Below are 12,519 nucleotides of genomic sequence, written 5' to 3' on the forward strand. Positions count from 1 at the left end.
GGCATCTCACCATTCTCATGCCTATTTATTATCGTCGCTCGTTCTGAAATCTCTACTCTTTGGTTCCCGGAAGGTCCGGATGGGATTCTTGAGTGTTTGTTGAGTTGTTTTCTCATACAAAATGGCTTCGAAATACAAGGACAAAGACACCGGCGTCGTGCTGAGCTTCAACGGAAGCTTGGTCAGTTGGGCGCACACAATCGTCGCGTACAGTACGTTGGTTGCTTTCTTATTTGTTGTTGCGTGGTTATATGCGCATTCGTTTCGGAACTCCATGATCTTTGATCGAGAAGCTAATGTGTGTTGTTATAGCTGCTTTCTTCAGCGCATTGATTATCGGTCTCTACCTTCACTATCACAAGATCGTGAAGAACGAGTTCTACGGTTATCCGCAAGAATGGTTTCCCTCGGTGTCCGCGACAATCGGCGATCGATACCCTGAGCGATCTTTTTTCATGATTTTTATCGCCATCACATCCGGTACACAACAATCGACTCAATTGTACAGTAATCTCTTCATGCTGACAGGGAATAGGTCCTCGATTCGCTCTCGTCGGCTTATGGTATCTTCTTACGCGCAAGCCGGGCCAGAAGCTGCCTGCATTTGTCGCCATTATGGGACTCGTGCGAACACTTACCTGCGGCGGTTGGACATACATTACATCTACAGATGACCACGATTGGCACGATATCCTAATGATTTCATACATTGTTGCGACGCTTCCGTGGACGACTGGCTGTATCGCACTTAGCCCCGCCAATCCGCAGGCCATTAAATACCGAAAGTACCTGGCCTCGGCTTTCTTCGGTACCCTTGTGCCATTGATTTACTTCTTCATTCAGCACAAGGTTCATCGAGTCGCTGGAGGTAAGATATCGCTTATTAGCCGATTAAACGCCCGTGCTCATACAGCCCACTAACAAACCATGCCAATCAGCCTACACTACCTACGCCTTTTTCGAGTGGTCCTTGATTATTTTCGATGTAGCATTCGACGCTGTAACTGCCCTCGATTTCAGTACCTTCGATATTGAGGTTAGAGATGTTAAGGGTGCGAGCAAGGGGTACGTCTGATGGCTTCCCAGATAGTCTTTGGCTGTCAGAACAGCCTTTTGTCCAATAGACACGTTTTGAGGTCATTGTCTAAGTCTTTCGCAGTGAGAATCTCTCATCAGTCCCATCTGCCGTCTTAGAAAAGGAGTAAGTTCTGGATTATCGAGGAGACGGCTTACAGTTATTGATATAAGTCTTTAGAAAGGAGACCGCAACCGGAGGCGTTTTTACTGTTCATTTCAGCTGGTCCGAGGCACTTGATATTGCCGCTGAAATTTACCATGGGGTGAGTTAACGCAACATTCATGCATGATGGGAAGAAACCAAACATTGACTTTCTATAGTACGTTTTCTGGACTATCCTGACTAGTCTGGGCCTTGTGGTGTGGTGTAAGTCATCTCAAACCATAGAGAATAGGATATGTGGTTCTAACATCTTATAGATTTCCCACTCTGGTACATGGGCATTTCCGGATACGAAGTTGCAGTTATGACAACTATTTCGCCTTTCATTCTTGCGAATCGCTCGGCACGATCTCTGATAGTGAACAACCTGCGTGTTGTACACCTCCTCTCTCTATCAGGCATTGCAGCCTACCTAGTCGAAGAACCCAGCATGCGACTTTTCACCGTTGGTTTTGGTGTTTTCATGTCATGCTTGGGCTGGGCTGGAAGTCTGTTTGCGGAATCCGTGCATGAGGGACGTCTCGAGTCTAAGATTCTTGGTTGGATGATTGGTCTCATCCTTTCGTCAACAGCCAAATTCGCATGGTGGACGAATAACCCTATCTGGCCTATTATGCATGCCGCGAATGGTGGCTGGAACAACACCGGCCTTGTCCTCGGTTTTCTAGCCGCCCTTCGCTTCACTCGAAGAACACCTCTTGCTGCTGGTCTGGTCACCAACCCTGCTAGAACAAGCTCCAGCTTCCTTGCCTCGCTTGGCCTTGCGGGGTTGTTCTTTGGCCTCCACTCGCTACTGTCCGACACTAGTACCATGATCCTCTGGGGATGGGAAGGATATCCTATTCGCGGCCCCTACTTCTCTACCCATGGTTGGCTCACTGTTCTTGTCATGTCACTGGGTCTCTTCGCTGGAGTATGGCAACCTAGGGTTGCGAGCAGCTGGGGTGCCTATATCGCTGGTACCGCAGGAGCCATGTTTCTGACATTTTTCAGTCACTGGTCTGGTTACTATGGCGCCCTCACCCTTGCTACTTACTTGATGGCATACTCGGTCCCTATTCTTGTTCACGGAGCCAAGACCAACCCCGCGACGACCTTTGGCACCGGATTCCTTATCTATAACTTCTTGGTTCTCTTCCACGTATGGGTTGTGGCCTATGCTTTTGTTCCAGGAGGCCACCTTGTCCGTGAGCGCACCGACTGGGTCATGTATACAATGATGTCCTGTATTGGTGCTGGTGTATACGGCATTAATAGTGCCGGCCCCCAGCGACAAACTCCAAAGCGATCTCTGCCCACTCAGCGAAGAAAGTATTTCGGAGTCTCGACCATCTTAATCAACATCCTGTTCCTCATCGCGGCCTTCCAGCGCTTCCCCGCCAACAACCATCAGCCGTATCACGGTGAGGACCGCATTCTCACTGCTGGTATCTGGACGATCCACTTCTCGTTTGACAACGATATGTGGGCATCAGAGTATCGCATGCGAGATCTCATCAAGGAATTAGAGATCGATGTAATCGGACTTCTCGAATCAGATAATCAGCGTATTATCATGGGTAACCGTGACGCTACACAATTTCTTGCTGAGGATCTTGGCATGTACGTTGACTACGGTCCTGGCCCCAACAAGCACACCTGGGGTGCCGCTTTGCTGTCCAAATTTCCTATCTTGAACTCGACACATCATCTTCTACCTAGCCCTGTCGGTGAGCTGGCTCCTGCCATTCATGCTACACTAGATGTCTACGGCCAGCTTGTGGATGTTTTTGTCTTCCACTCCGGACAGGAAGAAGATCCTGAGGATCGACGACTGCAATCTCTGTATCTCGCCGAGCTCATGGGCTCAACTCCTCGACCAGCATTCTTGCTTAGTTACCTGGTGACAAAACCAAAGAAGGGCAATTACAACACCTACGTAAGCGAAACTTCGGGTATGAAAGACGTGGATCCCTCAGACTGGGATCGATGGTGTGAATACATCCTTTTCAAGCGCCTCAAGCGTGTAGGATATGCCCGTGTCAGTCGCAGCTCGATCACAGATACTGAGCTCCAGGTCGCCAAGTTCAAGATCCCCGAGTCAAAGGAGGAGATTGCTAAGCTCGAAGCCCAATCGGACAAGGAGCGCAATCGTCGAGTCCAAGAGAAGGATGTACCTGAAGGATGGAGGTTCCCTGCTATGTTCCGGGGTCAAGGTGTGCGACAGCACAGATACCATGTGTTCAATGAGCCAAGGTATTTTAATTAAGTAAGTTGTGGTTGAAGGGTGTGGGCGACGCGACACTGGTTTGTCGTCAATGTTGTATGCTATTGGAATACTTGATACCTCGAGGGAGTTAATGGGTCGGACAGTTTTTTGGGTAATGAATAATGTACGGTGGCGAAGTCTATGAGCTTAATGTTAGTGCGTACAATATATAACCTCGTTTCATATATGTATGTCAGTTGTGTGGTGATCTGGAGAAGCTGCTGTTAAAGGCCAGGTGAGATTAGCGGGCAGATGTAGGGTAAGGGATATGCAAAAGAGGGTGAATCGTGCTCTGTCAGTTAGACGAAGAATGCAGTCCTTATCGATTATACTACACTATGTGATATCTCACCTGCATGAGTAGTACCTAGGTGGCTTTGGTGTGTGGCTTCTGGGTTATATATTGTTCGTATATGTTTGCTTCATAGCTGCAGACTGTATCTTCCAATTGAGCACAGATCCTAAGACCTTGCACAATAGATAATAGAGTCGCAATGAGCATCACATGAACTTGATCTAGACTTGCCCTAGAACTTGGTCAGCGGCTGACCAACAAGCTACAAAGAAATTATTACCCTATCGTATCCATTCCTGCCAATGTTGTTATGTCAAAAGAACCGTGGTCAAGGTTGAATTAGGCATGTATGTCGCAGTTTTCCGTGCCCACTCCGAGTCATAGAATTCCGTCTCCACTCACGGGACTCCGAATATCCACAACGCCGCGGTCATCATCGGACATGATGCAGCCGAGCAAGGAAGACAAGCTTGTGCCCCCCTGCTGCATTACCAAGAGAAAAGAAAAATCTGAAGGATGTTACTGATTCCGCAGTATGGGTCATGTGCCGTTTGTTGAGCCATGGCCCGAAACCATGCCGATCTTGATATAACGTGCCGAGTTGTTGGAGAACAAAGCCTGAGGACAATGGTTGTTGATATACATATTGTCTGGATAGAAATGACGGCATGTAGACGTTGACTTGGCTTGAGCTGGAGGATCGATTGGCGTCTTACTGTGCTTTAAAGAGGAAAGTCAGAAATTGAGCAGGTGACCTCTTTTTCTATGTATCATGTATCATCGAGGCTGGGCTAACGGTGACGGTTTTAGCATTGTTGTCGTAAGCCAGCGGGCGTTGAATGTTGTGAGGTATCACTTAGATCTGGAGGGAATCAGATAGTTTTATACTGCTATTTACAATTGGGACGGACAACTATTTCTCACGATAGTAGAGATAATTTGGACTGTAGTAAAACTCCGAGGTTGAATTGGAGAGATACCAGGAAAGGAGCTAAGAAAAAGATGGTTAGAATTGACTAGCATGGGCTTGAAGCCTTGAAGTCATAACAATTCCCCAATTCCAGGAACCCCACAGAGCCTGGACTTGTAAATCTCCCCCGCAATCTCACAATTCTCCGCGATCCATCCAAAAGCAGTTCCGCTATTTGCAATCCGAACTTAGCCGTACAGAGAGAACTCGAGTAACAGTTACACGCCCCCCTCCACCCTTGCAACAAGTTTGTGAATATTGACAAGCTTTGTGTGCCGCCGCCAGCCGATTAAGAGCGTCAGCCATGGCCATGTCATGGAGTCAATGGGAAAAGATTGTGAGAGAAGTGGGCATGATGAGCTAGACGATACGAAGAGACAAGAGAAGAGGGTGGTCATGGGGGCAGCTTGCAGCTTGGTTTGTTTACTGATAAGACTATTTAACTCCCCGGGGCTTCCGCTTCTCTTGTTACTATTGTCTACTATTCTTCTCTATCCATTCCCAAGACTCTCTTGTGTATGAGTGAGACAGACAAGATGTCGTTCAATACATCACACTTATTAGCCTACCTGGGGTTGTTGGCAGGAGGAGCTGTATTCTATGTAAGTGAAGTCTTCTACAGCTTATACTTTACCCTCAGACTAATATATTCAGGGTGTCGCTATTGTCGTCTACAGAGTCTGGTTCCACCCTCTGGCCAAGTACCCAGGTCCTTTCCTCGCCAAGATCACAGATGGCTACCAGCTCTACCACGCCTGGAAGGGTGACAGACAGCTCGAGTTCTGGCGCATGCACCAAAAGTACGGTCCCGTCATTCGTTTCGGCCCCAACTCGATCACCTTCAACTCCAACAAGGCCCTCAAGGAGATCTACGGCTTCCGCTCAAACGTCAGAAAGGCCGAGTTCTACGATGCCTTTGTCCATCCCACTGCCAACACCCACAACTCCCGCGACAAGGAAGTCCACGCCCGCAAGCGCCGTGTCATGTCTCAAGCTTTCTCCGAGAGTGCCATGAAGGAGATGCAGCGATACATCCTTGGTAACATCCGCACTTTCTGCGAGCAGATTGGCATGGCAGATGGCTCTCCTGACAACAAGGGCTGGACCCAGCCTCGCAAGATGAGCGACTGGTGCAACTACCTTGCTATGGATATTCTTGGTGATTTGTGCTTTGGTAAGGCTTTCCACATGCTTGAAAGCCCAACCAACCGTTTCGCCCTGGGCCTTGTTGAAGCCGCCACCACGCGCCACCTTCTTGTAAGTGCATCATAGAGAATGACGTGAAACCCGAAGCTGACTGGTGATAGTGTGGAACCATGTCTATCGTCAACAAGCTGAGCTTGGACAGATTCCTCTTCCCCGGACTGGCTGCTGGTCGTGCTCGTTATATGGCATACAGCAAGAGTCAACTCACTGAGCGCACCAAGCTCGGCGAGGAGACTGACCGTCGCGACTTCTTCTACTACCTCCTCAAGGCTCGTGATCCCGAAACTGGTCAGGGTTTCACCACTCCTGAGCTTTGGTCCGAGTCCAACCTTCTGTAAGTGATATACGCCGGCAATAGAAAATCCAACTAATAGCTTCGGGAGTATCATTGCTGGATCCGATACCACTTCTACTGCTATGGCCGCCACCCTCTTCTACCTCGTCCGATGCCCCCGTGCTCTCGAGAGAGTCAACGAAGAAATCCGAAGCAAGTTCAACGATGTTGAGGAGATCTGCCAGGGCGCTACCCTCGCATCTTGTACCTACCTCCGCGCCTGTATCGACGAAGCCATGCGAATGTCCCCATCAGTCGGTGGTATCGTCCCCCGTGAGGTTCTCTCTGGCGGCATGACCATCGAAGGCCGTGCCATCCCTGAGGGCACAGTCGTCGGCGTTCCCCATTATACCATCCACCACAACGAGTCCTACTACCCCTCTCCCTATGAGTACGTGCCCGAGCGATGGATCGCTGGTGCCCTCAACCCCCTCACCGGCCGAAAGACAACTGAAGAGGAGGTTTCTCTGGCTGCCAGCGCATTCTGCCCCTTCAGCATTGGACCCCGTGGCTGCATCGGCAAGGGTCTTGCATACGTTGAGATGACCAACACTCTCGCCCGCACCATGTATCTCTATGATATGCGCAAGGCCGTCGGCATCGTTGATCCTGCTGAGGGTCACCCCAACAATGAATGGGGTCGACACCGACCTGGTGAGATGCAGCTTCGTGATATTTTCACCAGTGCCAAGAACGGACCTATGGTCGAGTTCCGAAAGGCTGCTCATGTCTCATCCTGAGTATGAATAGAGAAGAAAAGGGGTTTTGTGTCAATTTGTATATAGCGACATCGTGAACATGGCAAAGTAATGGTTTGAGTCTGTCCAAAATAGGTACAGATCAGGACAAACCTTATGACGAAATGACTATTTATATATAAAAATGAATCAAACAAATTTGAAAACAAATGCTGCAGATGTGATCACTGCTTGATTAATTAGTGATTATCATCTCTTGTGTTGCTGTTTAATTGGACTATCTATTCAAAAGAAAGAACAATACTTAAGCTGCAGCTCCATGCCCGTGATTCAGGGACAGAGCTTTAGCGCATTGAGCCCCACTGTAATCTTGAGCATACCGCGTTCGCAAAAACCCAACGGCTCCAGCGAGGCTGGGAAAGGCTGATAGAAGCCTAAGCTTTCTTTCCTTCACACTTTCATTAATCAATCTTTTCAACATCTTCTAAGACCATCTTCTCAAATTCCAGCCAAGACATTGCCATTGGCGTTGGAACCTCATCCTCGTCATGAGGTAGCTCCCGATACGGCGACTTTGGCTGATAGTGTCAAAGTTTCGAACCAAAGATAATTAATCCTACCTTCAGAATCATCCGTCCAAGATGACGATCTGTAAATTCTTCCAGCAAGGAAACTGCAAGTTTGGCAGTGCGTCTCAATCTCCCATGAGTGTGAATCTATCCGTATTAACCATGCTAACTTGTCTACAGATCGCTGCCGATTCGATCACGTAAACCCGAACAATTCAAACCAATCTTCAAACCGCTTCGGAGCTCTAGGAGGCAATAACCAAAACCCAGCTGGTGCGAATGACCTCCGACCTTGACGAAAAGGACACGAATTAACAGCCCAACAGAGAAATATAGTATCAACGCCGATACAATCGAAAAGGATTTGACGAGCGAGGTACCGCAATGGATTCTCTCAGCCTATGCGCCAGGGCGAGATGCTCCTGGACAGCTCTTTGGAGGATTTCCCCGTGAGCAAAGTTTTGAAGAGCTGCGACTACACTTTATGATGGGCAAGGCTTCAGGAAACGAACAACAATCTGTGAGCATCCAGTCAATCTGTCTCTTGTACGGGACGTACCGAAGCTAACCCGCAATGCGACTGTAGCTGAATGAAGCACAAGAACTATACGCGAACGCGCAGCAGCAAATGCAAACCGCCCTCCGCGATGTTAAGGGAGCTGTGGAATTCATAGTCAGCGCCGAAAATAATCATCCCAACCGCCACGATATCTGCAGAGAAGGAACACAAGGAGCTCCCTTCGGAGAATTTCTTGTTGGAAAGCGACCCAAATCGACAATTGCCGAGACTCCAGCTCAATCAAACCCCTTCGGATCGAACAACAACAATACCGCATCTCCCTTTGGTGGTGGCGCATCAACAGGTGCAAGTGCTTTTGGTCAGCCCTCAGCTCTCGGCGCGAAACCGAGCGCGTTTGGAGCTCCTGCGTTTGGGCAACCGTCACAGCCAGCGCAGGGAGGCTCAGCTTTTGGCCAGCCCTCACAACCATCGGCGTTTGGTCAACCTTCACAACTAGGACAAACTGGATCTGCGTTCGGACAGCCTAGTCAACCCTCGGCTTTTGGTCAACCTTCTCAACCGGCCTCTGCCTTTGGACAGCCTTCAGCATTGGGTTCGCAGCCCAGCGCGTTCGGGACACCAGCTTTCGGACAGCCCTCCCAGCCTAACGCTGGAGGTAGTGTTTTCGGCCAACCTTCACAACCGAATTCTGGGGGTAGCGCTTTTGGGCAACCCTCGCAACCTAACTCACAGGGCAGTGCGTTCGGGCAGCCCTCACAACTTGGGGCAGGAGGCAGTGCTTTTGGACAGGCAAGCCAACTTGGTGCAAAGCCAAGTCCTTTTGGAGCTCCCAGTACAACAAACAACACCGCCAGTCCCTTCGGAGCTGCAGCGAATAATAACAATGCTTCAGCGAGCCCCTTCGGTGCTCCCAGTACCGCTGCAAACCAAAGCGCTAACCCATTCGGCTCAAACAACAATAATCAAAACAATGCAGCAGCCAACCCGTTCGGAAAGCCGTCTCAGCCTGCGCAAGGAGCTTCACCTTTTGGACAGCCATCGAGTGCCCCGTCGCCAGCGGCGTCTAACCCGTTCGCTTCCACAAACACCACTAACCAAGCAGCGAACAATCCTTTTGGCCAACCCTCACAACCTCAGGCCAATGGGTTTGCATCACAAAACAACCAGTCGCAAGCCAGCAACCCATTCGGTCAACCTTCTCAACCAGCAGCAAGCCCCTTTGGTCAACCTACGAACACCGCGACCGCCAATTCAGCTTCTTCAAACCCATTTGCGTCGCAGCAAACGTCGGTAGCAACCGCAGCAACCGCTACAGCGGGGAGCCCATACCCACCTGGAAGCAGCAAACAGCACCCGCCAGTCGAAAGTTACAGCTCCAAGGGAATGGACGGACAGCTCTCTATGTTTAAAGGCAAACCCGTTACTTACAAGGAAGGCTTGCCTGGTATTAAAGATTTTGATGGAACCTGGCGGCGAATCTGGTTTCCCAACGGACCTCCAGGATACTCAGCGGACACCGAGTTACCTCCTGAGAAGTACGACGACAAATCCAAGGCCCAGTGGATGGCGTTCGCACAAACAGGTACCTTTGCGGATGGGCTCATGCCCGAGTTACCCCCACCAAGGGAATGTACCTTGTGGGATTTTTAAGATACTACATCGTGACGCCAGGAATCGCTTCACAGGGCGTGTTATATATGGGAGAGACGGAGGAAAGAAGAGTTGGAATGCGGAAAGGCGTTGGATTATTCAAGAGGTTCTGTACTCTGAGCATCGATTGGCGTTGTGTCCGAACAGAAATGGTTATTGTATAGGATTAGAAATTAAACCATGTTCTTCAAGAAGGGTTCATGAGGATTCGTGCGTTCGGTCAAGCAATCTAGAAATAGAGGCTTTTGTTACCTTTGGTGATATGTTCTATTTGTCTTGGTATGCTCAGCCTATTCATCTTTTTTGATTAGGCAGTCTTCCACTTTACTACAAACCTTACCTTCTTCCCAACCCCAACTATTAATTATCAAGATAAGGCAGGTGGATTCAAGTGAGATCATCTATGGCTTCCATTAATAGCTTGATGTTGATGTGCGGCACTAGCAACCAGGGCAGCTCTTGCCTTGAGTACCCCAACCCACTTACGGTTTAGTGTTTCACAAACAGTTACTCTGATTGGTCAAATTCTCTTCTTTGTACCTTCTTCATGTTGACTTCATCCATCAGCTTGCAGGCAGTGAGAATCCACTTTCTGATGAATCATCCGGCGATGCAGACACTTGAGCCACGATACAATTCTTATGGTGTTAATGAGCGACACTATATAAAAATCAGCTCTTCCTTGACCGAAGTCTCATAAAACAACCCTCTTTTCTTGCCGCACACAAAGGTCGACATCGATTTCTCTCAGTAAAGATGGCATCTTTACCACCACTCGCACCCTTCCCCCCGCCATCATGGCGACAACATCTCTCCGCCAGCGAATGGAACTCACTTCTTCAAGCCTGGACATCAATCTGCCGCGCACTTGTTGCACTTCCCGAAAAGGATCTTAAGGAAACTTTGTCGCGCTTCGATAGTGATCGTTTAGCGCGTGATGATTCTGTTGCAACATTTCTGTCCTCGTTTGCGGAAGAGACAGCAGAGGCAGGCTTCACAATCCTAGAATCTCACTCAACAACACTACCCAAAGCTGTTTTTCAACTTATTTCACGAGTCTTTTCTGTGTCTCCGCCTTCACAACTCTTCGACTATGCATTCTTGGCAAATGTCGCGAGAATATTTCCTCGGAAAGCTACAGCACCTCTTATTGCAAAGCTCTTCCAACAACATGCAAGCGAGATAGAGGCGAGTCTTACCGGACTGAAGAAGCAGCTTATCCCTCAGCTGGAGGCCGGCATTAAAGGAGATTTGAAGGCGGTTGAGGCTCGCCTGATACGGCTAAACTATCTTCTACATGCCTCACCAGATGCCTGCACATTATTTCTCGCTGGCTCTGATTTCCTTGACGGTCTTATTGTGTGCTTTCGCGTCATGAACCCACCTCTACGAAAAGTCATCTTGACAACCACTTATCTATGCCTTATTGGACTAATAGACATTGAGCCGGCCAAGTGGTCTATGCTGAGCGATCAGCTCTATGCTCTCAAGGAAGCGGCTGATGCCCACAAGGTCGGCCCTCTCAATGTCAACGATTCTCTCGTCCCTGAACTTATCACCAATACACCTCTACTAAAAATTCTACTGCGAAGAGCTGAGGACTCTGGAGTAGCAACGGACAATTTCAAGAAGCGAATCACAGCACTCGAGGCCTATAGAAAGGGGGCGATGGTTCGCCCTAAACGGTTGGTGAGACGGAAAGTTGACAAAGGAAAAGGAAAGGAGTCACAGCAAGAAGTGGATGCTGATATTCACGTTCACCGAATGAGTCACATCACGCAGGTCCAGGATGTGTTCCCTCACCTTGGATCTGCGTTTATATCCAAATGTCTTGATGAATATGGAGAGGATGCGGAGCAAGTCGTTATGAACTTGCTAACTGCGGAATTACCGCCTCACTTGGCCAACGCTGACCGTAGCGAAGCATTGTACGATATACTACATCATCAGATTGATTCTCAGCTAACCACGAGCAGGTCAACACACCCAGAAGATAAACACACGGATCTTGCACCACGCTCTACTCCACCACAAGTGCCTACGCGGCATAATGTCTTTGACGATGATGATTTCGACCGCCTTGCGATGGATGTTTCAAAGGTTTCATTCGGGAAGAAGCCCGGGAAAAGTGCCGATGAGTTGCTCAAGGACAAAGAAAACGCCCCGAACAAATCGGCTATCCTCTCTGCCCTGGCGGCATTCGATTCAGATGACGACGAACGTGACGATACCTACGATGCTGATGATGTTGGTGGTACTGTCGACGCATCCAACCAGGAAGCCGATGCGGCGAGTGATGGTAACGAGGAGGCACTCTTCCGTGCCTACCAGATGGACTCCAAGCTGTTCGACCGAGACGCTGCAACAAGACGTGGCAGTCCGCGAGCCAAGTTGAGACAGGAGACCGGCATGACCGATGAAGCAATCGAGGGTTGGGCTCTCATACTCGTCAGAAACCCGCAGCAGAAGCGGCGACTGGAAGCAAAGTACGCCTTCAGTGGACAGCAGGCGCAATTGGAGCGTACGTCCTGGCGAGCCTCTCCAGCCGGATCAGGAGAAGAAGGAAGTGATCCTGATGGTGGGTCATCCAGAGGTGGAAGAGGAGGCGGTCGTGGCCGCGGCCGAGGACGTGGTCGCGGAAGAGGAGGCAATGTCGCAGGACCGACAGGCGAGAAGGAGACAGAAAGTGCCAGGAAGAACAAGGAGGCGAACAAAGGATCTCGGGCGAATCATAACCGCCGCGACGCTCGAGCTAAAAAGATGGCAAGAGGAGGCTTTGCTGGCTGATT

General features: G+C 49.5%; 4 protein-coding genes across 4 annotated transcripts; all 4 read left to right on the forward strand.

The window, feature by feature from the left end:
• Positions 1–121: 121 nt before the first annotated feature.
• FIESC28_04293 (uncharacterized protein) lies at positions 122–3,488 on the forward strand (the record flags this gene model as incomplete). Its single annotated transcript, XM_031158440.1, has 8 exons — positions 122–212; positions 313–480; positions 536–868; positions 939–1,065; positions 1,160–1,201; positions 1,256–1,340; positions 1,399–1,444; positions 1,498–3,488. 8 exons carry the CDS (start codon positions 122–124, stop codon positions 3,486–3,488), a joined length of 2,883 nt encoding a protein of 960 aa, XP_031017586.1.
• Positions 3,489–5,289: 1,801 nt separating this feature from the next.
• Positions 5,290–7,033, forward strand: FIESC28_04294 (uncharacterized protein; the record flags this gene model as incomplete). The annotated part of the gene is made up of 4 exons (XM_031158441.1): positions 5,290–5,355; positions 5,408–6,010; positions 6,061–6,293; positions 6,334–7,033. 4 exons carry the CDS (start codon positions 5,290–5,292, stop codon positions 7,031–7,033), a joined length of 1,602 nt encoding a protein of 533 aa, XP_031017587.1.
• A 599-nt stretch (positions 7,034–7,632) lies between these two features.
• Positions 7,633–9,730, forward strand: FIESC28_04295 (uncharacterized protein; the record flags this gene model as incomplete). The annotated part of the gene is made up of 4 exons (XM_031158442.1): positions 7,633–7,678; positions 7,741–7,833; positions 7,887–8,080; positions 8,147–9,730. The coding sequence occupies 4 exons, from the start codon at positions 7,633–7,635 to the stop codon at positions 9,728–9,730; spliced, it is 1,917 nt and encodes a 638-aa protein (XP_031017588.1).
• A 756-nt stretch (positions 9,731–10,486) lies between these two features.
• Positions 10,487–12,517, forward strand: FIESC28_04296 (uncharacterized protein; the record flags this gene model as incomplete). The annotated part of the gene is made up of 1 exon (XM_031158443.1): positions 10,487–12,517. One exon carries the CDS (start codon positions 10,487–10,489, stop codon positions 12,515–12,517), a length of 2,031 nt encoding a protein of 676 aa, XP_031017589.1.
• Positions 12,518–12,519: the final 2 nt, after the last annotated feature.

Source organism: Fusarium coffeatum (assembly GCF_003316985.1).
Source record: "Fusarium coffeatum strain FIESC_28 chromosome Unknown BRIP53273_contig_87, whole genome shotgun sequence".
NCBI classification, from domain to species: Eukaryota; Fungi; Ascomycota; class Sordariomycetes; order Hypocreales; family Nectriaceae; genus Fusarium; species Fusarium coffeatum.